At 35.9% G+C, this 12,864-nt stretch overlaps 1 protein-coding gene across 1 annotated transcript in view; it reads left to right on the plus strand.

Moving 5' to 3' along the window:
- Nucleotides 1-12,864, plus strand: part of DCP2 (decapping mRNA 2) — a 74,545-nt gene that overhangs the window by 49,195 nt on the left and 12,486 nt on the right. The window contains exons 5-8 of the mRNA XM_057737649.1: nt 8,167-8,319; nt 8,441-8,553; nt 8,652-8,759; nt 11,205-11,343. Of these exons, the coding sequence (XP_057593632.1) occupies nt 8,167-8,319; nt 8,441-8,553; nt 8,652-8,759; nt 11,205-11,343 (513 nt within the window). The remainder of the gene's footprint in view (nt 1-8,166; nt 8,320-8,440; nt 8,554-8,651; nt 8,760-11,204; nt 11,344-12,864) is intronic.

Consider the following 12,864-nt stretch of genomic DNA (forward strand, 5'->3'; position numbering starts at 1 on the left):
CTATAAAATTTGGGGCTAGAATTTTTAAAGGCAAGTCTTTTGACTTTTATTCCTGATTTTTAAGTGAGTACTTTTTTCATAAAGAGAAAAGTTTTGGGATTAAGGTGGAGCATTGCTGTATTAGTCCACTCAGGCTGCCATAACAAAATACCACAGACTGGGTGGCTTAAACCATAGAAATTTCTACTGCTCTGGAGGCTGGGAAGTCTAAAATCAAGCTGCCTGATTGACTTCCGGTGAGGACTCTCATCCTGGCTTGTGATGGGCTGCCTTTTCTCTGTGGGCTCATGTGGCCTTTCCTGGGTGCCTGTGTGAGTGCCCAGAGTGCTAGTGTGCTAGTATCTCCTCTTTTGATAAGGGCACTAGCCCTGTTGGATTAGAGCCCCAGCCATATGACCTCATTTAACCTGTATCACCTCCTCACAGGCCCTTTCTCCAAATACAGTCATGTTGGGGGTTAGGCCTTCAACTTGAGAATTTTGGAGGGTTCAGTCCATTTTTGAGTGATGAAAATATTCAGTCCTGGAGTTGCAGTGTGTCCTTCTGCCACTTGGTGGTACTGCAGTATAATGGAAGCAAGGCTGCTTGAGGGAGAGGAAGAACCACCAGTGTCTTAGTTGAAAACCAGATTATTATTTATAGGAGTTTATGTTAGTATTACATTTTTCCTTTTCATTTTCACTTTGTATTAACATATATGGAGAGGTTTTGTCCTCATTTTCTCCCTGCCAATAGTTAGACTTAAGCTGGTGTCCTAATAAGCACTTTTTCTCTTGTTTTTAAGTTACACAGTTCTACCATGAGTGCTTAGCTTTATTTTAGGTTGCTTAATAACATTTTGATTTGGTTTATTATTAGTGTAATTTCACTGTATATAGCTGTGTAGAGGTGTTTTGTTATGCTATAGCAGAATTTGACACATCCTGTAAGGGCTGTGTTTGTGGACCAAGCTAAAAGAAGCAGTGTCAAGCAGCCTTCTCAGGGAGAAGGTATGAATAATTGTCAATAGAAAGCTAAGGGCCATCTCGATTAGTAATTTACAGTCTTCTCTTTGACCTTTTGGTTCGCCTTTGTTAATTGGGTTATTTCTGGTCACTTTTATTCAGTGAAGTAGACTGAGGACAGAGATGTGAAAAATGTTTTCTAGATATTGTTGAAAGGCTGTATCAGGATAACCTTAGTATATTTTTCTTATCAGTTGTGGTAAAACACCAACTGTTTTTGGGAACAAGGAATAGTTGGCAGTTCACTTGTGGTTTCAAGATTCCATATTGTTGCTTATGATTTGGCAGAACAACATATTTTATTCAAATGAAGCTTATTTTAATATGCATTTATGTGATTTAATCTTGATAGAATTTGTACAGAGGAACTATTGGTTGGTTTATTCTGCCTCTTATAGGCCTATAGGACATAGATTTTAGGCAGACGATTTCATTGTCTACACTGGTGTTCTTTGGGTAGCACATTGTTTTATTCTTACGTAGAGATGTTTATCTGATATCATTTGAGATGTTAGTCCTGTTCCATGTGCCAGGAATATTAACTCTGTATGATAATACAGGAATGGATTTGATACACAGAATGTATGGTATTAAAAGCTTTATATTTATTGTCTGTACATGTATGTGAGCTATTGAAATTTTTTCCTGGTAAGTATTTGTTGAGAGTGAATACCTAATTTTAGAGGTAAATCAGTCTTTAACCACTTTTAAAATTGAGAGGTCTGTCACTATATTATGTTTATTCTAAGTTTGGTTGTACAGGGTTTCAAGCTGCCTTTGTTAAATTAGGCTGATGGCCTCATGTTGAACCATTTCCTTTCTTCAGCTATAGCCGTTCCCAGCTATCTGAATGTAATGTCTTTTTCTTCTTGCCTGACAAACTTCTATTCATCTTTCAAGTCCTAGCTCAAGTGTATCCAGCAGAATAGGATGCTGCCCTTGATGGCCTTCCAGAGATGACCACCCCAACTTATAACTCAGACATCACCTGTATCCAGGGCTGAGTTAGGCACCCTGATTCTGTACTTCATAGGACCCACCTGCCTTTTGGCACGTATATCATATTGCAGTTATTTCTTTTTTAGATGGAGCTCTTTCAAGAGCAGTGCCTGCTTTTTTCATTTCTGAAGTCAGTGCCTAGGATAGTACCTGTCACTAAGCACATAGGATATATTTGAATGAATGCACTAAAAAAACCTAAACATTAATTACATGTTACTCTTTAAATTTGTGTTAATATTGAGATAATTTCAAATATAGATAAAAATAGTAAGAATAATAATAGATTGACCTGTTAATATTTTGCCATATTTGCTTTATTACTTTTGATGCATATGGGTGTATGGTTTTTATTATTGCTAAATAACTTAGGAATAAATTGCAGACATAATGTCCCTTAATCCCTACTTATTTCTGCGTGTAAGTTTTTAAGAAATGAGAAGTTCTCTTATATAAATAATCACAGTGTAATTATCAAATTCAGGAATGGGACATTGATAGGTTCTGTAATTTAATGGACAACCCGTATTCATATTTACTAGTTGATCCATTAGGGTCCTTTTCTGCAGTTTCCACCCCCTCCAATCCAGGAGCCTATTCAGGCTCATGCACTGTATTTGCATTTAATGGTTGAGTTTTCAGTCTCTAATGTGAAACAGGCCCTCAGTCCTTCAATACTTGTTTTATTAAGCATGTATTAGATTCAGTTAGATTCTGTTTGTAACACAAAGGTAACAGGCTCTCCTCACAAGGAAACTTAGATTATACAATTTACCTTTAACATAGTTTCTAATTATTATACAGACATATGTGACTGGTATGTATACTAATTTCTGATTATAAGGTATTACTTAAAGAACGGAGTTAACGGGAATGACTGTAAAAATAGAGTTAAGAACCATATAAAAATTATTTTTAAACCTTTTTCATTGGAGGATAAGAACATGAAATACACAAATCTTAACAGGTTATTCACTTTTATATATGTACGAGAGTGAGTCAAAAATTATCCACACTCCAGTTAAATTAAAACTTCTGTAAATTCTGCAGCCAGTGTGTGGATAATTTTTCCTTCATATATGCCTGTGAAACCACCACTTAGGTCAAAGAATATTTTCAGCACCTCAGAAGATTATTTCCTGCCCCTTATTAATCAGTGCCTGCTTTTCCCCACATTTCCTGGAAGGAACCACTATTTTGACTTCTGTCACCATTGATTAGTTTTGTGTGTTCTTGAGCTTCATATAATTTGGATATTGCAATAGCTATTCTTTGTATTTTATGTCTTTGGCTCAGTATAATGCCTGTGAGATTCATCTCTGTTGTTGTGTATATTAGCAGTTGGTCCTTTTTAATTGTTCTTTGTAATATTCCAGTGTACAAATATACCACAGTTGTTTATCCATTCTCTTATGCATTGGATTGTATCGTTTTTGGCTATTAAGAATAAAACTGCTGTAAATATCCTTGTACCTGTCCTTTGAGGAAAATAAGCCTTCATTTCTCTAGGAGTGGAATCATTGAGTCATAGGGAAGTTACATATCTATTACCAGTGGTTTTCCAGGTGGTTGAACAAATTTACATTCCCACCATCTGCATTTGAGAGTTCTAGTTGTCCTGGCCTACGCATAGAATTACCAGTTTTAAAATTTTTATCCCATATTCATGGATTATGAGAATTAATATTACTAAAATATTACTGCCAAAACCCATCTCTAGATTTAACATGATCCCTGTCAAGATTTCAATGGCATTATTTTGATAGAATTAGAAAAAAAAATTCTAAAATGTGTATGGAACCACAAAAGACTCCAAATAGCCAAAGCAGTCCTGAGAAAGAAGAACATCAAGTGGAAGGCCTCACACTTCCTTATTTCAAGCTATACTGTAAAGCTTTAGTAATTAAAACAGTATGGCACTGGTATAAAAACAGACAGATAGATCAATGGAGTAGAATAGAGATCCCAGAAATAAACCCACACATATATGGTCAACTAATGTTGGAAGAGGGAGCCAGGAAAACTCAATGGAGAAAAGGAGTCTCTTCAGTAAATGGTGTTGGGGAAATTGGATATTCCCATGGAAAAGAATGAAATTAGACCCCTTACACCACTCACAGAAATTAGCTTGAAATGGATTAAAGGCTTAAATGTAAGATCTGAAACCATAAGACTTCTAGAAGGAAACAGGATAAAAGCTCCTTGACATGGATCTTGGCAATGATTTTTTTGAATATGACACCAAAAGCATAAGCACCAAAGTAAGCAAGTGAGACTACATCAACCCAAAAGCTTCTATACAGCAAGAGAAACAGTTAGCAAAGTAGAAAGAGAGCCTACGGAATGGTTGAAAATACTTGCAAACCGTATTTTTGATAAGGGGTTAGTATCTAAAATGTATAAAGAACTCGTATAACTCAATAACAATTCAATTAAAAAGTGGGCAAAAGACCTGAATATACATTTTCCCAAAGAAAGTAGAGGAGTGGCTGATGGAATGGAACATAGAGGTAGGTGAAAAGATGCTCAACATCACTAGGTTATTAGGCAAATACAAATCAAAACCACAGTGAGATATCTCTCATGCCTGTTAGAATGGCCACCTTCGAAAAGACAGGTGAATGTGGAGAAGAGGGATCCCTTGTTCACTGTTGGTGGAACTGTAAACTGGTACAGCCACTACAGAAAACTGTGTGGGGGAACCTCAGAAAATTAAAATAGGTATGTTATGATCCAGCAATTCCACTACTGGGAATGTATCCAAAGGAAACAAAAATGCTAACTTGAAAAGATATCTGCATTCTTATGTTCGTAGCAGCATTGTTCACAATAGCCAAGACGTGGAAGCAAGCTAGGTGTTCATTGACAAATGAATGGATAAAGAAGATGTGGTATGTTGTATACACAATGGAATGTATTTCAGCTGTTAAAATAAAAAGAATCCTGCCATTTGCACTATGGATGGACATGGAGGGCAATATGCAAAATGAAATAACTCAGACAAAGACAGATACTGTATGGTCTCATTTATATGTGGAATTTGAAAAAAACAAAATGGAGAGATCAGATTTGTGGTTATTAGAGGGCGTGTGTGTAGAGGAGAATTGTAGGAAGGTGGTCAAAAGGCACAAACTGAGTTAGAAGATAAATAAGTATTAGGGATTAATGTACAATGTAATGACTATAGTTAGGACTGCTATATGATACATATGAAAGTTGTTTAGAGAGTAGATACTAAGAGTTCTCATTACAAGGAAAAAGAATCTTTTTTGGGGGCGGGGCTTATTCTTTTTATTGTATCTATATAATATGATGAATGCTAACTAAACTTACTTGGAGTTATTTCACAATATATGTAAGTCAAACCATTAATGCTGTACACGTTAAACTTATGCAGTGGTATATGTCAATTATATCTCAGTAAAACTGGGAAAAATTTTATGGTCATTTCTCAGTATATACAAAAAGTTAATTAGTGTTGTATACCTGAAGCTAATATAATGTTATATATTAATTATATCTCCATTTTAAAAAATTTTAGTCATTCTCATGGGAATGTAACGGTCTATCATTGTGCTTTTATGTTTCTCTGAAGTTTAATGATGTTGAGCATGTTGTCATATTCTTATTGGCCATTTGGATGTCCTCTATTAAGTACCCAATTATATGTTACCCATTTTTTTAAAAAAGTTGGTTTCCTTGTCTTGTGGATATATAGGACTTTTTAATACAGTCTGGATTTGAGTATATTCTGAATGTCTTCTGGTGTATGTCTTCCCTTTTGACTTCCTTAATGGAAAGTTTGATGACAAGAAACAATTCTATGTCAATGATGTGTAAACCTTTAGGTAAACTAGCCCTAATTGTTACAGTTATAAATCTAATATTCATCCAGGTTGATTTATAACTTAAAAAAAAAAATTTTTAAGCTATGTTTCAAGCAGTAGAGTAGGGTAGACCTTAGTTTCAAAGAAAAGGAAAACCAAAGTGTCTGGACTTTCACTCTAATGGGAACATTCAGATAGCATACATGAGTTGTGAAATAAATCCACGACTGGTGGTTTAATTACATTGTCTTCTATAAATGTTAAGATTTGGGAATGTGGGAAACTATGAAATCTCTATCAGTGAGCCTTCAGAATTTTATTCTGGAAAAGGTATGTAGTTTTGGTTTAGGACAAGAAAACCTTTTTTTTTTTTTTTTTTTTTTTGCTAACGTGTATTTCTGTTCCCACTGTCATTTGTAGAAGTAGGAAATACAAATAATGTCTCTTTCTTCTATATACCATAGAGTAGTTTTCAAGTAAATACATTCACCTAATTCTTAAAGTTAAGAAAAGGTTTAGCATAATTGGGAGTGTACAGAAATGAGTTAGGTGTCGTAGAGGAGCTTAAATTGGGAGTTACAGCCTATACATGTTTGAGAGACGTATAGATGCACCCTTATTGAGGAGGGTAGAAAGATGTACCTGAACCAACAAGAGAAAGAGGGAAGAGACAAAAGGAATGGGTAGAAATAGCTCCTCCACACCCATACCTTGTAAGAGATTCAGGCCTGTGCACGTTTTATTTTCTGTCCCACTGATTGGTTAGGAGGTGTTGAAACTAGAGGGAAGAGGAGGCATGAACTCCAGCATAAAAGATGCACACTGGTTTCCAGCCACTAAAGATTTAGGGGTAAAGTGGGGAAGGACTTTATCAGAGAATAAAAATGTTATCTTAAGGAGAACGTTAAGGCTAGAAGAGACCTGTGGTTTTTATTTTAAGCAGAGGCCCAGGATTTTAATCAGATTAAGCATGGCTCCTCTGGTTGAAGGAAAAGGTGAGGGTTTGATGTGACATTTTATTCCTGAGATTTATGTTCTCCCAGTTCCTCCTCCTGCAGTCCTTGAGGCACTGTGACGAAGGGCAGTTTTAGAACCATTAATCCAGTTCGTTAGTTTTCAGTTCTTTGTTGCATTTACAACCTCCCACCCCCGCCACACACATGTACAGTGTGATTGTAGCTATACTCTTGGAATCTGTCCACTTAAATAGTAGTATTAATCAGAATTCAATTTTCATGTTTGAAAAGTGGTTTTCTTTGTGTAAGACATTTTTCATTCTGTAGCTTGGTATATGCTTGTAGCTTTGTGGTTGCTGTGAATAAAAGCCATATGTGGTTCCCCGTGACTTCCCACAGAGTGGGAACCACTGATGTATTCTAACATCCTAGGGTTCTGGACCCAATTACAGTGTGTGGATGGGGTGGGAGGTGTTTCCCCACACCAGCAAGCAAGTTTTGGACCTCAGCTGGGTGTCCTACAATTCAACTCAATTCTGACACTGTCTACCTGGAGATAGCATCACATTCCACGGGATAGTCCTTGCTTCAGATGCCAGTCATAAGTCCAGGTTGTCATTTGTGCTTCTGATCCGCTCCTTGGCTAGAGTGACTCGAGAATTCAGAAACATTTTTCTTACTAAATTACCAGTTTATTTTAATTAAAGGATATAACTCAGAAATAGCCAGGTGGAAGACAAATACATAGGGCAAAGTACGGGGAAAGGGTAAGGAGCTTTCATGCTCTCTTCTAGGGCACCGCTATCCCCAAATCTTCACGTGTTTGCCAAACCAGAAACTCTCCTTTTGGGTTTTTAGGAGGGCTTCATTTTGTAGGCATGATTGATTGAATCATTGGCCATTGGCGATTGAGCTCAATCCCTGGAGGTGGGAGAGAAGGGGCCTGCTGAAAGTTCCAACCCTCTTCATCACCTGGCAACCAGCTTCAGTCCTTAGGTGGCTTTGTAAGTCACCTAATTGACATAACAAAAAGACACTTGTTTTCATCATTTAGGAGCTAAGGGTTTTAGGAGCTCTTGTACCAGAAGGAGGGACAGTGACTAAATATTTATTATTGTAAATTGCAATATCATGCGTTTCCCTTCATTGAATAGGTGAAAAAACTTAGGCACAGCTGTGTAAGGAGATTTTTCCATAGTGAACAATTCAGTAGAGGCACAGCTAGATCTAGACCCTGAAATAATCTTTTTTCCTTAGTGTTTTTATGACTTTAATTGCCTGGATATTTTTGAATTTTTGTCTTTGAAATAAACAAATTTTAATGAACTGAAAGTCTAACAGCAAAACTTGAAAATCATCATCCAAATTTGTTATTTCCAGGTCTTTGAAGAAACTGGTTTTGATATTAAAGATTATATTTGTAAGGATGATTACATTGAACTTCGAATCAATGACCAGCTTGCTCGTTTGTACATCATTCCAGGAATTCCAAAGGATACCAAATTTAACCCGAAAACCAGAAGAGAAATTCGGGTATGTAATTGAAAAGTATTTTCAGGTTGCCGAACAGTATCCCAATTAAGTGATGTAGGAAATTGCTTTTAGAAACTCCTTGATAATAAATAAGTAAATGAATTATTTTCTTGTGTTTCAGAACATTGAGTGGTTCTCCATTGAGAAATTGCCCTGTCATAGAAATGATATGACCCCAAAATCCAAACTTGGTTTGGCACCGAACAAATTTTTTATGGCCATTCCTTTTATCAGGTATGTTCGTATTTCTTTAAATACAAAACGTCATAATTCTGATAGTGAGTTTCTTTACATAGCCATGTTTTAAAAGTGAATTCGTAATGTTTTCATAGACCGTTAAGGGACTGGCTTTCTCGAAGATTTGGCGATTCCTCAGATAGTGACAATGGATTTTCCTCAGCTGGTAGCACACCAGCTAAACCCACTGTGGAAAAATTGAGGTAAAGAAATATATATGTAGGATTCTGACTTTTTGATAGTTTTTAATGCAGTAACATTTCATTTATAAAGTTTGCAGAGGTGTTGGCTTCCTTTTTATAGGTACTATTTTGTTACTGGTCACACGGATAATAGAAAAATTTTTTTAAAGGGTTTTTGATGAGAGGTTAATTGAAGTTGGAAAGGAGCTTCAGGCATATTTTAAAATAGTATACACAAGAGGGTATCAGCTTTTTAGATGGATAGATAGAATATGAGGAAAAGAAAAAAATCTTCTGTATGTGTATTTATACTGTTACTTCTTTGTTCTCATATCCTTGCTTTAGTGATAGTTGAGTTTCTGAAGATGGTTGAATTGGGGATATATCAAAGTCTTTTTGTGTAGAGGAGTTGAGGGATGCTGATGTATACTTTGTTCAGAAAGATAGCACTATGAAGACTTGGGCTGGCTTCTGTTCTTTCTCTAGCCTAGACTGTATATTACAGAGTGACTATTACATGGACATGAACCACAAAGAGCATTTTCTTGGTTGGAGCTTAATTGTATCCAAATCACAATTAGAGAGTAGGCTGAGTAAGTAATTTTCTTAAGTAAGTATATGTATTTGTAATCAGCCTGCTAGAACTTTGCCTTGTTAGGTTCAGAGAGAGTTGCTTTTTATATTTTCTATAGTTTAGATGTTCTGTTTTTATCCTAGAGCTTTAAAAAGTAAACAATAGAAGCAAACCACATCTGTAGTCAATATTTTTTAAATACATAGGGAATATTCCATTTTAGTTGGAATTTTATGAGGACAGGAGGTTGGATTAAATGCCTTAAAAGTCGTTTCTGCCTTTCAGAATCTATGATTATAATCATGAGATTATATACTACTAGACATAAGTGAAGCAGTGTTTAAAAAAAAAAAAGTAGACAGGAATGCAGTCAAGATTAAAAAAACCCAATCCCTACTTAAAAGTTATGAAATAGTGACAGTGTTTGAAAAGAAATTGTGTCACTGTTCATGTTTGGGAGTATCTGTCCACCATAGTGTATGATAAGATTACCACATCTGGGAATTTCCTTGGTGGTCCAGTGGTTAAGAATTCACCTTCCAATGCAGGGAATGAGAGTTCTATCCCTGGTCAGGGAACTAAGATCCCACATGCTGTGGGGCAACTAAGCTCACACACGGCAACTACTCAGCCCACATGCTCTGGATCCCACATGCCGCAACTAGAGAGACCCGCACCGCAGTGAAGACCAAGTGAGCCACAAGGAAAGATCCCACATGCTGCAACTAAGACCCGATGCAAACCCCCCCCCCCAAAAAAAATTAAAAAAAAAAAAAAAAAAAAAAAGATTACCACATCTTTCAGTCAGTATTAGGGTTTGTGGTCCGAGAGAATGGAATAAGGAGATAATAAAGCAGTTTCTCTAACCAAATTTCGGGTTTCTTAGGCAGGGTGGTGTCTGTTTTTAGCGTATAGACTAATGTCTAATGATGTATTGGAGGAAATAACTGAATTTTGTCTAAAGAAAGAGTAGAGAGTCTGCACTTTAATTACAATTTTTAAATGGGAAAGGGGACAGGTTCTGAAATATTCAGAAACGATCTTACTATAATATGATCTTGGGATCAGTGACTCTGGATTGTATTATACATGTACATGGTACTATAGAATACAATTTCTTATCTCGACTACAAGCTACTGTTACCTACAGTTAGTTTCTTTTACATAAGTGTTTGGGATTGGATCTTTATTTAATTTTCTTATCCGTCATTTTAAGCTCCTGAAGTTTTTGCTGTATGGTATAGCTTAATTTTTCAGATTCGCTTCCAGCATGGATGGGGTCCATAACTGACATGTGCAGGATCAGATTCCATACTTAAGCATCCTAGTAAAGAATTGAGTTGTCTGTCCTGTTAAGATGGACGATCCACTGACGTTTGTTTGTTTTGACTAGATTTATTTATTGAATTTATTACTAAATTTATTAATTTATGAAAGAATTACTTTCTTTTTTCTTTTTCTTTTTTTTTGCCATGCTGCACGGCTTGCGGCATCTTAGTTCCCCAAGCAGGGATCGAACCCGCGCCCCCTGCAGTGGAAGTGTAGAGTCCTAACCACTGGACTGTCAGGGAATTCCCCAGATTTTTAAAAGTACGGTCATTTATAGAGAAGAGATGGTATCAATAATTTAGGAAAGTTTGGGATTAAAAATAACAGATTATTAATTCATTCAAGAAATAGGGACTGGTAGGCACTCTTCCGGGTACTGGGGGTAAAGTGATAGACAGAGTCAACAAGAATCCCCTGCTCTCATGGAACTTATACTCCAGTGGGCAGAGATGGACAATAAATAAAGTAAAATTTGTAGTCTGTAAGATAAACTGTCAAGGTGTTAGAAGAACTATAAGTGAAAATTTTCTGATCTGATTTTTATTTTTTAAATCTTGGTGTAGTCGAACCAAATTCCGCCACAGTCAGCAATTATTTCCTGAAGGTTCTCCTGGTGACCAGTGGGTAAAGCACAGGCAACCACTGCAACAAAAACCATATAATAATAATCATTCTGAAATGTCTGACCTTTTAAAAGCAAAGGTGAGTGATATACATTTAAAGATTTTCATAATTTTAGATCATTTGACTTTGAAATGTATTTGAGTTGAGGAATTTCAGATTAACAGTTATAGAGCTCTGAATTGTTAATCCAAGGCTTGTGTTCCAGACTTGTGATTTGAAGTAGGGATGAGCCTCCTTAACCTTTACAGCTTTGGTATTAATCCAGTGTAGTAAGTAATATGAATTAACATCTGATTTTGGTAAATATGCTACCAGTGAAAGGTTCATTACTGTGTTGTATTCTGGTGTATGATTATATCACAGTTTATTTATCCATTCTATTCTTAGTGGACATGTTTGTTGTTTCCACTTTGGGGCTTTTACAAGTCATACTGCTGTGAATATTTCTGTACATGTCTTTTGATGAACATACACAGTTCTTTTGGGTATATAGAATTGGGTAGAATTGTTCGAGCGGTGGATATGCCTATGTTCTTGAGTATATACTGCCAACAGTATTCTCAAGTAATCTATGTTCGCAGCAAAATATGAGAGTTCCATTTGTTCCACATCCTTACTAATCCTTGGTATTACCTGTCTTTATTACTTTAGCCATTTATTTGGGTACCACTCTTTCTTATTTTCATTCTTTTAAAAATATAATGGGTTCATCAAAATTAAAAACTTTTGTGCATCAGATGTCACTATCAAAAGAGAGACAACCCATAGAATGGGAGAACTTGCCGATCACGTATCTAAAATGGATTAATTTCCAGGGGATATGGAGAACTCCTACAACTCAACAACAAAAAAAAATCCAATTAAAAAAAGGGGTAAACAACTTGAACAGACATTTCTTTAAAGAAGATATACAAATGGTCAGTAAGCACATGAAAAGATGCTCAAAATAATTAGTAGAATGCAAATCAAAACTACAGTGAGATACTACTTAATACCCACTAGGTATGAAATAATAAAAATGTGATAAAAAATGGAAAATAATAAGTGTTGACCAGAATGTAGAGAATTTGGAACCCTTGCGCATTGTAGGTGGGAATGTAAAATGGTGCAGCTGCCATGGAAAACAGTTTGGTAGTTCCTCAAAAAGTTAAACATAGAGTTCCATATGACCCAGAAATTCTACTCCTAGGTTCATACTCAAAAGAATTGAAAGCAGGGACATTGGTATATAACTTATGTACCAATGTTCATAGTAGCATTATTCATGATAGCCAAAAGGTGGAAACAGTGCACATGTCTGTCAGCAGATTAATGGATAAACAAAATAAACATACAGTGGAATATTATTTGGCCTTAAAAAGGAGTGAAATTATGAAACATGCTGTAACATGGATGATCATTAAACACATGCTAAGTGAAGTAAGCCACACATAAAAGGACAAATATTGTATGATTCCACTTACATGAAGTGCCTAGTGTAGATAAATTTGTAGAGACAGAAATTAACTTGAGGTTACCAGGACTGCAGGACAGGAGGGACTGTGGAATTATTTAATTGGTACAAAGTTCTGTTTAGATGATGAAAAAGTTCTGGAGGTG

Source organism: Hippopotamus amphibius, chromosome 1 (assembly GCF_030028045.1).
Source record: "Hippopotamus amphibius kiboko isolate mHipAmp2 chromosome 1, mHipAmp2.hap2, whole genome shotgun sequence".
Classification (NCBI taxonomy): domain Eukaryota; kingdom Metazoa; phylum Chordata; class Mammalia; order Artiodactyla; family Hippopotamidae; genus Hippopotamus; species Hippopotamus amphibius.